Source organism: Ursus maritimus, unplaced genomic scaffold, assembly GCF_017311325.1.
Source record: "Ursus maritimus isolate PB19 unplaced genomic scaffold, ASM1731132v1 scaffold_24, whole genome shotgun sequence".
Classification (NCBI taxonomy): domain Eukaryota; kingdom Metazoa; phylum Chordata; class Mammalia; order Carnivora; family Ursidae; genus Ursus; species Ursus maritimus.
Genome location: NW_024424897.1, coordinates 5,067,048 through 5,081,085, shown reverse-complemented (window position 1 = coordinate 5,081,085; position 14,038 = coordinate 5,067,048). Strand labels below are relative to the sequence as shown.

Below are 14,038 nucleotides of genomic sequence, written 5' to 3'. Positions count from 1 at the left end.
GGGGGCTCCTGGCCGGGTCGCGGGAGGGAACTGGGAGCCGGCTCCTGGCCGTCCGGCTCGCTAGGCCGCACATCGACGCGGCGGAGTACAGGCGCGGGGACCGACCTCCCGACTTGAGCCGCGGAGGGGCGGCGTCCGGACAGGACTGCGAGCACAGGGGTAACGGCGCCGACCTTGCGCGGTCCGGCAAAAGCAAGACCCCAGACCCGGCACCCAGCAGCTAGCTGTGACGAACGCGAGGCCTGGTGTGGGTGGGATGGGCCAGCTCGCACTTCTCATTGGACAAATGCCCTTGTCAATCACTGAGGAACTGCGACCGGACATCCGCGACTTCCCCACCTCGGGAGGAGACGGGCTCTGGGGAGATGGGCGGATGCGGTACCCAGTAGCAGTCAAGCTCTTTGCCAGCGCGAGAGATTGGCAGATGCTCCAGCCACTGAGACGTCGCGGAGGGTTACCGGCTCTGCCAGGTGATTGGTGGTGGATCTTGGACTTTTTCAGGTGCGGGGCGCCTCATAGTCTGTAAATGGGGCGCGTAATTAAAGCATAAATGGGATGATGCTGTGGCGAGTTTACCGCTTTTTCTTGAATTAGACTTGAGGCTTTCACGGGGGCTCTTGAGTTTGGTAGGCTTTTCCCGGAATTACCCAGATTTTCTGGACCCCTTAATAAGGCACCCCCTTCCACATGCAGGATCAGGGCTGGACAAAAACCGGCGCTGCGCCCGCACTGATCACCGAGATCCCCGGAAACGTGCGTGTTCCGTGAGTTACAGCGAAGATTCAGTGGGCGACAGTCAGTAGAAAACAGGAAGCAAAGAGAACGGAAGTTTGCAGGGGGGGGAAATGCAAGGAGGCCCTAAAAATTTGGATGCTCAGCCTTTCTCATAATAGGAACGATGCATATTAAAACTTACCTAAGCTAACATTTCTTTTCTTTCTTTCTTTCTTTCTTTCTTTCTTTCTTTCTTTCTTTCTTTCTTTCTTTCTTTCTTTCTTTTTCTTTCTTTCTTTCTTTCTTTCTTTCTTTCTTTCTTTCTTTCTTTCTTTCTTTCTTTTTCTTTCTTTCTTTAAGATTTTATTTATTTATTTGACAGAGAGCCAGCGAGAGAGGGAACACAAGCAGGGGGAGTGGGAGAGGAAGAAGCAGGCTCATAGCGGAGGAGCCTGATGTGGGGCTCGATCCCATAACGCCGGGATCACGCCCTGAGCAGAAGGCGGACGCTTAACAACTGCGCCACCCAGGCGCCCCTGAGCTAACATTTCTGACCCGTCAGATAGGCAGGAATTCAGAGTTTGACGAGGTACTGCCTTGAGGACCCTGCAGAAACGGGCTTTCTCGTGTGTGGCCGCTGGAGTGCGAACTGGCCCAAGCCCCAAGCGTGGGTGGGGGCCTAACGAAATGTCATGTATTCATGCACCTCGGGCCCAGCGATCCATGTTTAGGGATCTGCTCTGAAAATACGCTCCCACGAGCAGGGAACTCCGTAAGCACAAAGTTTTATTCACAGTGCCATTGTTTGAATGAGCCTAAGATGGGAAACCCCACAAATGGCCATCAGCAGGGGAATGGTTGAAGAGGCTGCGGGACGTCAGTGCTAGGAGCATTATGTAGGAGACCAGGGAGCATTAGAGAGAATGAGGAAGCCAGCGGCACTTTCTGTGGCGTGATCTCCAGAGACCTACAGGTCGCTGCCTGTAGCAAAAAGATGCTGCAAGGGCGAAACCAACACTAAGAAAAATGGTTGCACGTCAGGGTTAGAGGTGGTGGTGGTGCATCTGGTGGGAGCCTTAGGGGGGAAACAGAATAAAAATAAAGTGTTACTTGGACGCCCGGGTGGCTCAGTCCATTAAGTGTCCGCCTTCGGCTCAGGTCATGATCCCAGGATTCTGGGATCGAATCCCACATCGGGCTCCCTGCTCAGGGGGGAGCCTGCTTTTCCCCCTCCCTCTGCCTGCTGCTCCCCCTGCTTGTGCTCTCTCTCTGTCAAAGAAATAAAATCTTAAAAAAAATAATAAAGTGCTGGTAATAATAATAGTAAAAGAAAAACAAAACAAAATCTGTGACCGTGGAAATCTGCCAAGGTTGGCCCCTGTTCTGGGACCCAGCATTAGATCCTGAAAGCACAGGCCTGCTGGGCTGGAGGGGCCTCAAGTTCTCTGTAATAGGGCCGCACTGTAGACGGGGCCAAGGATTCCTGGCATCCTGCCCCTCTCCAGGGCTCCTCCAGGGCCTGAAGACAGAAAGAAAATGACTTTCACCTGCTTCCAGGTAATACAAACTTCCGGTCCACGGTGAGAAGTAGAGACTGGAGGTGGACAGCATGAAGGGCCCAGTATGTGACTGTGGGCTTCTCTGTGCCCAGGCAGTCCTGCGGGTGTGGCTCAGAGGGAGACCGAGCTCTTCACGGCCCTTCTCCAGTGCTGCCTGGTTGCAGAGAAATGATGCCGTGGCCTTCAGAAGGCACGTGGCCTGGCTGGAGTGCTGACACTTGAGGTCTTCCAGGCCCAGAGGATAAACTGTTACTCTGAGTTCGGGGAGGTCCTGTGGACAAATGTGTTTTCTCACAATCAAATTGAGAGGAACAAAACAACCTCAAAGTGATGTTTTTAGGGCAACTATTTTCATTAAAAAATTGAGAACAAGGGACGGGGCTGGCTCAGTCGGTAGAGCGTGCGACTCGATCTCAGGGGTGTGAGTTCAAGCCCCCCATTGGGTGTAGAGAGTAATTAAAAAATTTGAGAGCAAGTACAAATCATCCAAAAAGGGAGGAAAAGAGCTGTATGCACAAGGGGTTCACAGAAAGTTTGCTACAGGTTTTAGGTTTTAGGCTGCCCTTAAAGCTGCTTAGGTCTCGCGTTTTATTGAACAGCCATTTTTAGTGCAGGAAGTGAGGAGACACCTAATTTTGTCCGGATGGTGGCAGTTACAATGGACATTTTTAAAAAAGATTTTATTTCTTTTTTTGAGACAGAGCACAAGCGGGGGGTGGGGTGCGGTTGGGAGGGGCAGAGGGAGAAGCAGGCTCCCCGCTGAGCAGGGAGCCTGATGCGGGGCTCGATCCCAGGACTCTGGGATCATGACCTGGGCCGCAGGCAGACGCAAACCGACGGAGCCCCCCAGGCGCCCCTACAATGGGCATTTTGAGGAAGATAATCCTGAAGTTTCTAGCAAGCAGAGTTTGGTAAATAGAAATGAATTGTCTGTGGACTTGGTTTTTAGTGCACTGCGGGGGTGTGATGGGTGACAAGCCACTGCTATTTGTGACCCTCATCGAGGCCACCCTGTGCTCAGGGCTCCAAGGCAGAGTGGTGAGGGGGCGCAGGGGGAGGGACTGAGAGTTGCCGGGCGGAGACTCTGGGCCTCTGAAAGTCTCTCAAGCCCCAGACTGGAGAGAGTCCTTCAGATTGGCTTCCGTCAGCCCCCGTGGCTCCGGGCCCTGCACGGCGGTGCCACGTCGGTGGAGCCATGTCGTTGGCGGCCCGCCATGGCACGCCTTATGGAAGTCTCACTCCGTGTTTGCTCTCTCCCTCCCGCCCTGCTGCCTCCTTCCCCCGTACCTTCGCTTTTCAGCGGCCCTAATGGTATCAAGGTCGTTTTCTTCCGCCCAACACTGGGAGCAATGGGGTCTCCTCTTGGTTTCGGCTCGGAGGGTGGGATGGCACCTTGTGGGTGTGTGTGTTGATCTTGCCATCGCCTCTGACTCCAGGAAACTTCTGAGGACCGGTTCTGAATCTGCAGGTCCATTTGTTCCAGGCACTTTGAGTTTCCTGAGCCAGAGCAGTCCTGATTATCTGGTGGGACTCGTGTGTGTCAGTTTGAAGTGGGTTCTGAGAGGACTCTTCTGGCCACAGAGGGACTCGAGGGTGCCCCAGTGAGGCAGGTGAGGGCACAGGAATGGTATAAACACAGGTGGAAATGGCAGCAGAGCCACCCCCACAGTCCCAGAGTGCTCAGTGCTTCCTCGAAGCATCAGAGGCCCAGTGTGGAACCTGGGCAACAGGACCCCCACCCTGGACATGTGCAGGGTGCTGTACGCAGCATCCTTCAGAGGCTCCCAAGTCCCCACCAGGTGACCGAGTGGTCCCGCTGTCTACGCAGCAACCACCTCCCTCATCCCTTTCTCACAGAGTCCTGATGGGGTCCTGTTCTCTGCTTCCGTGAACGGCCCTGTGTTGAGGGGACGCTGCCCCAGCCCCAGGTACCTCAGCCAACCATGGTCGGCCCATCTCCTTGCTGGAGATTGGGTGAGGCTTGAACACATGACCTATTCTGGCCAACTGGGAGCTGAAGGGGGGGCAGGTGCATGGGTTCCCTAACTCCTAGAGACACAAGCCAGACACGGCTCTTGTCCTGCATCTGGATGTGACACCCAAGCCCCTGCGGCCGTCTTGCAAGCCCGAGGAGGGCTATGGGCCACAAGAGCCCACAACGCGAGCAAGTCTGAGCCACAGGAACGGCCACTTGGGTCCATTCTGCTCCTGGGCTCCTCCGTGACCCAGCTCCTCTCTGGTGTAAGCCCGCGGAGTTGGACCTTTCTGCTCGTTGCTGTTGGAACATCTTAGTGGGTCCAAGGATACGAAAGTTCCTTGAGTTTACTTCCCACAGCCATGGCAGTTTGACTCAAGTACGCACGGGTCTTTCCTGTTCGGTATAATCAGAGAAGAAGGATCCAGGCAGGAGAAGAGGAAGGCCCATCATCCGGCATCGGGGCAACGCGATGGGCAGGGCGGCCCCAGGGGAGGTGGCCCTGCTCGCCGCTCGCATCCAGTGGGTAGGGAGAGGAAACGATGGGGAAGGGGTCCCTGGGAGGTGACAAAGGGAACAAAGAACTCTCAAATCAGAATTTTTTTAAAAAGCAGTGACAAAAAGATAATTTTTAAAAAAGAAAACCACCGACATTGGGCTAGAACAGCAGACCGTCCTCCTGTGCAGACTGTCAGCAAGGACGCAAAAGGAATCACAGCAACAGACAGGAGAGGTGCCCGAGGAGAATTCTAGTGGCGAGCAGAGAGGAAGGAGAGTAACTCGCCCCCCGCCACCCGAATGTCAGGTGCACAAAAGGCCACCGCTTCTTTGAGTTCACGGTGTTGACTTAGCTTTATTTCGGCAAATACACAATATTTATAAGAACTTCATAGCTCTGTCCTCAGCAGACCCTCCCCAGCTCCGTTTGCTACGGGTGAGCGGAAGCAGGGCCCGTGCAGCACGGAGGCGCCGCTGTATTCGCCTCGGCCCGTGCCGGCTGAGGCCCCAGGAGCCCCGGAGGCGTCCCAGCCACGGCCCCGTCAGGTCATTTCGGTGTTTTCCTGCATGCCGTCTGGGCAGGTGCCCTCTCCCTGCACACCCGGCCGTCTCCCCTGGAGGGCCTTCGTCTCCCTACGGGTGGGCACCGTGTCGCACCCTCGATGTCTCTCCCCAGCAGCGAGCCTCGCCCTGGGTGTGTTACAAGCGCTCCAACGAGCCTCCCTCCCTTGTGGGAAGTCAGTCTCAAGCTTAAATGGGAGCAGCGGTTCGCGGGTCTCGGCTCCGATTACACTGATCTGTGCGCCCGTGGAAGGTGCGTGTTGGCTGAGGGTTGCTGCTAGAAGGACGCTCAGGCCGGGGCAGGCAGCAGCTCGCACCCCCGGGCACCGGGCCCCCTCCCCGCAGCTGGTGTGGCAAGGATTCGGGGATGCTGTGGGAAGACGGGTCACAGGTCCTGCTGCCTGGGCGTCCAGTCTAACAACGCTGCCTCCTCCTGCTGCCTCAGAAGGCTTTCTGGAAGCCTCCGTAACTGCATGGGAGGAAGTGGCAGGGGAGCACTGTCTTAGCCGACAGGTCTACCTCTGACGACAGCGGTCCTGATTCCTGTAACGTGAGGCCTAAACTGTGGGAGCTGCGCGAGCCGTGCGTCATCCTCCTCTACGGCTACGTATGGGAGAGGGAAGGAGCCCGCTGACGTCCGCCGTGAGGGCCAGGGCCTGGCGGGGCGAGGGCCGTCTACATGTCGTAGAGCCGGAGCTGCTCCTGCACGTCACCTGCGGACATCTCCCCAAACGTCTCCTTGTTGTCCTTCATGAGCTTGAAGATGGCCGCCAGCTGCTCCTTCTGCACTCTGCGGGGAAGAGAGGACACAGAGGAAAAGGGTGCTCCGAGCCCACAGCGGGGGGACGCCACGCGCGCCCGGGCCTGGGGCCCCGCTCTCTCGGCTGCTGCCGTGTCTGCTTCCCAGGACAAGAAGAAAATCAAACCGAAGCGAAACCCACTCAACACCCACGAGCTCGTGTGGCGGAATGACCTCAGCTGGAAGGTTCTAAAGGCGGGATCCACGTCTTGGCTGTTCCCTGCGGGTCTGGGGAGGACCCAAGTGACCCTGTGGGTTCCCGTGCCTCTGTTTTCCCTTGGGCCCCCTTTTAGTGTTGACCTCGCACCTCCTGGGAGATACTGGGGAGAGGCCCGTTCTGTTAAGTGACTGGAGAGCGAGCCCGGGAAGAAACAGGCTCTCGACAGCCTCCGTTTAGAGGGATGAGGACAAAAACCAGTACCAGGCGAGAAGTTGGGGGCGCCCGCGGAGGTGCACATGGGGGCTTGACCCAGGGGCACGGTTGGCATGGGTCTCACTGCTCAGAGGAAGGAGCGCCTTTTCCTGATGTGCACAGAGACCTTATGGCCAGCGGGGCCCTGCCCCTCCTACCACAGAACCGGCCTGCACACGCTGGGCAGCTGGGACTGACGGGAGGCTCGGCCACACCATCTGACCAGCACGGGACAACTCCCAGGAGCGCAAACATTTTGAAAGGGTGGGACAAGACTGCAGCGCAAAGCAGGGACGGTCTGGGGCTTGCTTGTTCTGCTGCATGCACGGGGCTGTCAGCAGGGCTGACTTCTGGCTTCTGTGCTGTCTCTGGGCCACCACACCCTGCGCCCCGGCCCTCTCAGCCCCTCCCTGCAGCCAGCAATGCTACAGACACAGCAGGTCCCGCGTGGCTGGGCTCTGGCATGACCTCTGGCCACCCAGAACGCTGCCAGGGTGGGGTGGGGTCCGAGCGTCTGGTCTTATGCAACAGATTCTTTCAGTGGGACCCCATACCTCCCATCCGGAAGTTGGTTTTCTGGCTACAGCAGCATCTAGAAACTGAAATATTGAAGTCCCAAATCCCAGCCTCTCTGTCACCCTGGGAATGTGATTTCTACAGTCTGTTTTCCCATCTGGAGGCGAAGGAGCCTGCCATAGGTGTTCTGTACCCTGCAGTCCGAAGACAGCACTGTGGATTGAAAGGTGTGTGTTGAGCTCCCTGGATGGAATCACATTCCCGCTGGCCCCGAGCGAACACAAATTCTCAGATATTTTTGGTGGTTGTGGCACTTGGGCATTTTTAACAGGGTGGACCTATGACTTATACTCTGCTAGAGAGTAACAGGCACCAGTATGAGAGAGAGCTCAAATTTTAATGGGTTCAAAGATTATTTCTTAAAAACAAAGCAAAACTGAAAAAACACACAATAACCAAGATCATCTACTCAACGTTTATTGGGCTGAACACAGGCTGAATATACAGATCCAAGCTGCCAGGAGTACGTGAGGCTTGGTGCCTACAAGCCACGTGCAGGAAGATTCCAGACAACTAACTAGTTAGATAACGGACCTGGAGAGAGTCGCCTGCTTACTGTATCAGTAAGATCCCAGCCTGGACACGGCTGTTATTGCTGTGTGGGGACATGTGTGGCGACAAGGGTACATCTGCTTGTCACGCGGCTGGCCCACTATTGCCCGATCTGCACTACACCCTAATCCTAAGCCTTTAGGCCCAGAGAAGGGCACTGGGAACGTAACATGCCCTAGGGGTTGGCATCCCGGCCTTCTTCTCAAACGGACAAATTTTTTCTATAAACTTACTGCTTTAAAAAAATGTTTTAGCCAACACATCTAAAAGCTGCAGATTAGTTTGCTATAGTATAAATATTGCCCAATATAAAATTCCAAGAAACGGATCTGGGACTGATCTCATTACCTGGTGAAATCCTGACTTCTCTGCGGCACCTTCTAGGAAACGGTATAGTCAAGAAATCTGTTTCAAGCAGACTATTCTTACTGCTCCCACCAAAGCGAAGGTGGAGACTCGGCTGAGCCAGTAAGAGCGTCAGTGAAAAGGCCTCGGAGCCGCAGAGGCCTGGCTTCCGGCCTCCTCTACCTGAGGGTCTAGAGCTGGTGCTGGTTCCCTGCGGTGGGGCCATCAGACTGGTGTCCCCCAGGGGGACCCGCAACACCCAAGCCCGCCAGACAGAAAGAGGGCAGTGGGCCCCCAGGGGAAGGAGGGCCGTCCACCATCCCTGAGGCAGCTAACGGACAGGAGCTTTGCCTCGGCTGCCTGCAATGCCTCAGAGTCTCTCACGGTTTGGCTCCAGTGAAGGGAAAGGCCAGTGGGTGGCTGGGTGGGGGGCACTGGAATGAAGCTGGTTTTAAATGACACTGGTGGTTTTAAATGACACGGTGGTTTTAAAATGACAAGGTGGCTGTCGCTGGTGACATCACAGGGGTGAAGGGTGAGTCGAGAGCATAAGAAAAACCAAAGTCTACGAAACCCTTGCTTAAACAAGCTAATCCGCACCAACGGGGAGGAACACCTCTACCCCGGGGCCCAAGGCACTCCCGGCACCCTCCCCGCCGAGGGACAGGTCCTGATGGAGGGTCTGGGTCCCAGCGGATTTATGCAGGCCAGAGGCACCTGGGAGCCTGCACGGCTCCGCTCTGGGGATTTCCATTTTATCTCTCAAGCTTTTTAGATGCCAAAAGAAAAGCCTTTAGCAGGAGGCTAAGGATAACTTCATTATTCTTCAGTTCTGTAAAGAGAAATAGGAAGAAAAGATCATTTATTTTACTTCTTCCATCTAACAAGTATTGTGGGGGAGGAACTGGGGAACGGGGATGAGGAGAAGGGTGTTTGGGATTGCAGACGCCAGGCTGGACACTGGTTTCTCAGACACGGTGCAGTTTGCTTTTCGTCACCTGCAGCAGGACACTATGTTCCCTAGAGCTGGCCCGACCCGGCACAGGACCTCAGCAGCCTGCCGCATCCCATTCTGAGTCCGGAGTCCGTGAGGCATTTAGTTAGGCCGGGAGGACCCTACTGCTCGGCCCGTGGGCAGGGCGGACCGTAGGTCAGATACTGGGCGCCTCTGATCTTTGGCTGTGTGCCTCACTGGGGCCATCCCGTCACGCTCGACTGTTTTGTCCCCCTGGGGACACTGGCACACTAGGGATGCTTGCCCACCTTTTCTAAAGGACACCCAGAAGCACACAGACTCCACAGGGGCTCTGACTTTGTCCCTCCGGCGCCCTCTTCTGGAGTCAGAGTCACGCGCGTTTCTAGACATTGACACCGGCAAATCCTTCGTGGACTCACCAGGTTGCAGACAGCAGAATATCCCACAGCCTGGGTTCTCCACTCCCCCCTGCCTGTTATGCCGTACAAAACACCTTCCACCAGAGTCGTGTCCCCTTCCAGAAAGGTCAGGACATTCTGAGGACCTTCAGAAGGGAGTGGGTGCTGGGGTCCCAGGTTCCCGCCTATCCGAGCCAGCCTGGGCCACTTTGCTCTGGACCAGAAGGTGGGAACAGATGGCGTACAAGGACAGGAGTGGGCAGGGGTGCTTTTTCTTTTTCCTGCCAAGCTCGCTGGCTTCGCTAGCTCTGGGAGCCGGAGGAGCAGTGGGCAGCCTGCAAGCCCACTGTCCCAGCCACACTGAAGCTGGATGTGGCACCTCCCAGAGAGACTGCGCTGGGAACGCACACCCCAGCAGCCAGGCACGGCAACGCCAAGGATGCCGTGAGCCCTGAGCCCCAGGAGAAGCCTTGGAGGAGGGGGCAGGCCGTGACAGAGCAGGGTCCTCCTGGGGCAGCAGCCAGCTCTGGATCTGTAAACCTGACCACTTTCTGCCCCTTGGGCAGAAGGAAGCTGACTTGTGAGCAGTTCCAAGGATGGGAAGGTCCATTTAAACACGCAGAGGAACGATCTGGGCTCTTGATTTTAGCCCTGCTTCCTAAGTGCTGTGTCCTGAAAATTTGTAAAGTGACGCTTTAGGGGATGCTGGCTCATGTGACCACTAAGGACTTGGGCTCTGCATACGACTGTTCTGTTGGCTGTGTTGATAAATTTAAAGTCAAGGACTTGCAGCATTTTTTTCGTTAACTAGCTTGCAAGTCAGCTGGGACCCCGAGGGCCAGGAAAGGGATTAGAAACAGGCAGAGTTTGGTCGGAAAGAATCTGACAGGCAAAGAATAGAGCACACTTCGCTGGCCCGCAGTTTTAGTGGTTTGACGATAATGTGCATGTTCTTTTTCATACTGGAATCCCAGGGCCGTTTCCTAGACTCAGCGGGGACCAGAACGAACTTGCACCCGCCAGCTCTCCCGGGCCACAGGGGAACCACAGGAACTGCCGTGCTGGAGACGAAGAGACAGAGCCGAACTCGTCAGCCTCTGCAACCCCAAGCATCACCACGAGAGGGACAGAAGCAGCTGCAAGAGGGGTGCGAGTCAAGGGGCCCCATGCAGTGCCACGTGGGCTGGCCGCATGCAGGGGCAGGAGGCAGCAGGCAGACGGCACAGGCAGACGCGTGCAGCAGCCGCGGGGAGCATGCTGGGGAAGGGCAGGGGTGAAAATGAGCGTGAACTCCAGCTCCACCCTGAGCGAGGACCGAGTTTAAGTGCCTCAAAGTCCACCAGCCCCTCCTTCTCCACCTGGGGCACAGGCCTGCAGATGAGGAGGGAAGATCTCCTCCTTCACCCCAAGAGCAGCCCTGGGGCACGGTCTCCGCCCCACGGAATAGCCAAGTGCGTGAGAGGCCCCACAACCCTGTCGGGAAAGACCCTCTGCCCCCCGCGCGGCCGATGCAGAGTCGGCTGTCTAAACATAACAGAGAAGAGACTTTCCCTCCCTCTTCCTGAGGTCCTGGCTCGGAGCCCAGTGACAGTGGCCATCTGACCCCGCAGCCTGAGGCCTGGCATCCGTCCCCTAACTGTCTGTCCTTCCTGTTCCAGTGACTCCTCACGTCCACCAGGAGCACCTGCCCGAGCCCAAGGAATCAGGCCTGTCCTGACCGCAGCTCCGTCCACAGGGACCTTTGCGGGACCCCAAGCGCATCCAGCCCTCCCCATCCTTAATCCAGAGGCTGCGAATATTTTCGGTAAAGGGCCCGATTCTGACTCTTCTGGGCCCTGTGGGCCACGCGGCTCTCTTGCAACTTCTCACTCCGGTCACAGTGGTGCGGAAGCCACCACAGACCATGGGAAAACAAGAGTGGCCGTGTTCCAGTCACAGTGAGCTTACTGACCAGGGCTGCAGTTGGCCACCCCTTCCTGACCCGGAAAACCTGCCTGTCCCACCACTCGGGAGCACAGGGGTTTTTTGCCACACGAGGCTTTCTTCTTAGGGCGGGCCGAAGCGGCAGGGCGACACCCAGCGGTCCCAGAGGGGGACGACAGTTCAGCCCCAGCCTCACAAGGGGGCGCTAGCTCCCCACCAGCTGGTCCGTGAGGCCCACCAGGAACTTAGGTCCACTGGGTCCCAGAACTCTGCAGCCCTGGGAGGGGGGCGGTCACACAGCATCTCCCGTGCTGGCGAAGAAAGAGGCCACTCGGTGCATGGAATGTATCAACTGGTTATGAAGGTGGCGGAGGAGGGGAGGGCTCGACCGTGTCAGTCACGTTGAGGACACATCAACAGACAGGAGGGGGGATGCACCACTGGTCTAAGAAGTCAATCTCCTTACCAAAAGGATTTGCAAGACTATGTGTGGTTCAGGACCTAAGGAACTTGCTACAGGGAAGTGAGGTCAGAGGTCAGCTCAATCCTGAAATATAAAGGCAGCAAACCAGATCACACCCAGAGGCAGTGTCGCCAGCACCGAGGGGTGGCTCCCCTGGAGGCCACCTTCCCCTGCTCCCAGTCTTCCTCAGGCTGGGCCTGCCACCACCCCTCCACCCCAGGGGAAGAGCCTTCCAGGCCAGGTTTGGAAGAGCTGGTGACAGTTGCGGGAGGGGAAATGGGGATCCTCATGGGCAAAGCAGCTTCTGACTTTGGAGGGACCCTGGGTGGTGTGGCCAGCGGCAATGAAAGAGTGGCTGAGTTATGCATTCGAATAAGCCCTCCTGTCCTCTGTGACCCTAGAATCCCCCCCTGGGCTCCCGTTTAGACTCCTGCTTGAACCGGAGCACGGCTGGCTCCAGGCCGGCCGGAGGCATGCAGGAGACAGCTGGACTGGGGGTCTGACCACCGGTTCCCTCCCCAGCTGTCCTGCTGCTTCCAGAGTGTTCCTCAGCACCCTAGCGGCATGGAGGGAGGCCCACGGGTGTGCAGTGGGTGTCCGGCGGGGGCCCGATTCTAAAGCTGAGAAGCTAGGCAGCTGCAGCTGTGGGAGCTCCGTGGAGCAGAACAGATAGGAACCGACCGCAGACGCCGGGCTGGGAGGGGCCGGAGGGGCAGGAGAGGAGGGGAGGGGAGCTGCCGAATGGATGAGCAGGAAGAATTGCGCCCTGTCCCGAAGTGATAGATTGGTTTTGTCATGAACTCTCTGGGTGAGGGAGCGGTCTGCTCCAGGCTCTTCCCTGGCGTCTAGCTTCTCCCTTTTCAGTGGGGGCGAGGGGCAGGGGAGGGACTCTGCGGCCCTCCCCTCCTCCCCAGCTATGCCGGAGCACCCCAAAGGGACTGTCTTCAGGGGAAACCGAGCCTGGCTGAACAGAGCCAGGACAGGAAAGAGCCCCTAAACAGAAAATGGGGGAGTGGCAGTGGGTTGGGGCAGCGGTTTGCCGCAGGCTCGCCCTGTCTCCCGGCACCCGAGCGCAGGGGCAGGACAGTCAGGGCTCGCGGGTGCTGTGTGGTCCCTACCTCTGCTCTTCCTCCAGCTCCTCTTTGGTCATCATCTTCTTGTACTGGTTTCCCCGCAGCTTCCCGGGGCTGTATTTAAAGGAGAAGACCTCTCCCCCTGCAGAGAGGAGACTCGGTCAGAGCTGGCGCGAGGGTCTGAGTGCTGGGGGCCTCCCCCAGACTCCGGGTCCTCTTCCCCTTTTGTTAGTTTCAAAAGGGCCATCTCGGCTGGCGGGGATTCCCCCATCCCCCCCAATGCCCACACAGGTGCTGCCAGGCCTCAGAGAGGAAGCCATGCCCTTAAGTGGTCCTTCAGCCCAGCAGGTGTAGGGCAGACAGCCCCCCGCCACCCCCGGGGACAAAGACTCAACGGCTTATCTTGTCTAATTCCCATGAAGGCCTAAAGAATTGAGTAAGGGAAATGCGGAGGCCCGCAAATCACCCTCCCACACAGATACGGTCCTTCTCGGTTCTCTGGAGAGTTTACTTCTCTGTCACTCCAACGTCCGGAATCTCAAACACCTCCGCATCCTGCCCCGGGCCACCCTGACCTCCAGCTGGCAGCTGTCCCTGTTTGATCACACAGGCTGATGTGGGCCCAGGGGGAGGAAAATGCCTCGGGCCCTCGGATTCGGCTTCTCTCTGGGCTGAAGGAAGAAGGCTCTGGATGCAAATTCAGAACCCAAATGTGATGTGATGGGGGCCGTGCTCTCTCCAAAACCTCGCCCAGGAGGAGGACGCTGGCGGGCTCCACAGCCCTCCTGTGGCCCCCTCACCCTGGCCAGCTGTCCAGGGGCTGAAGCCTTGCCTTAGGAAGAAGTGACTACATTTGTACAAGGATTCCTTTGCTCTTCATTCTTTCTGCAAATATTTAGTGAGCACTCTGCTAGGGGCTGGGGCCGTAGCAGTGAAGAAAACACACAGCAAGCAAAGACAAGTCAAATACAGTTAAGTTGGTCATGAGTGCTCTGCAGAAAGGACAGGGGAGTGGGAGGCAGGGCGGGGGCCGCTTGAAGTTTCATGGGGGTGGGGTGGGGGTGGCATCAGGGAGGGTTTTACAGACGGTAGTTGAGGGAGTGCGGTGAGTTGAGCCCTGCGGTGTCCGGGGAGACAGGTGCAGCAAAGAGAGGAGGCCAGTGGCACTGGATGGTAGAGAGGGGCCAGGTCATCATTGGGGCGGGGGGGGGGGG

General features: G+C 57.2%; 1 protein-coding gene across 1 annotated transcript in view; it reads right to left on the bottom strand.

Annotated features, from left to right (window-relative positions):
* Window positions 1-5,081: 5,081 nt before the first annotated feature.
* Window positions 5,082-14,038, bottom strand: part of MXRA7 (matrix remodeling associated 7) — a 26,456-nt gene continuing 17,499 nt past the window's right edge. Inside the window, exons 3-4 of the mRNA XM_040640158.1 lie at window positions 12,870-12,966; window positions 5,082-6,097 (exon numbers count right to left, since the gene is read on the bottom strand). Of these exons, the coding sequence (XP_040496092.1) occupies window positions 5,983-6,097; window positions 12,870-12,966 (212 nt within the window). The 3' untranslated portion in view covers window positions 5,082-5,982. The remainder of the gene's footprint in view (window positions 6,098-12,869; window positions 12,967-14,038) is intronic.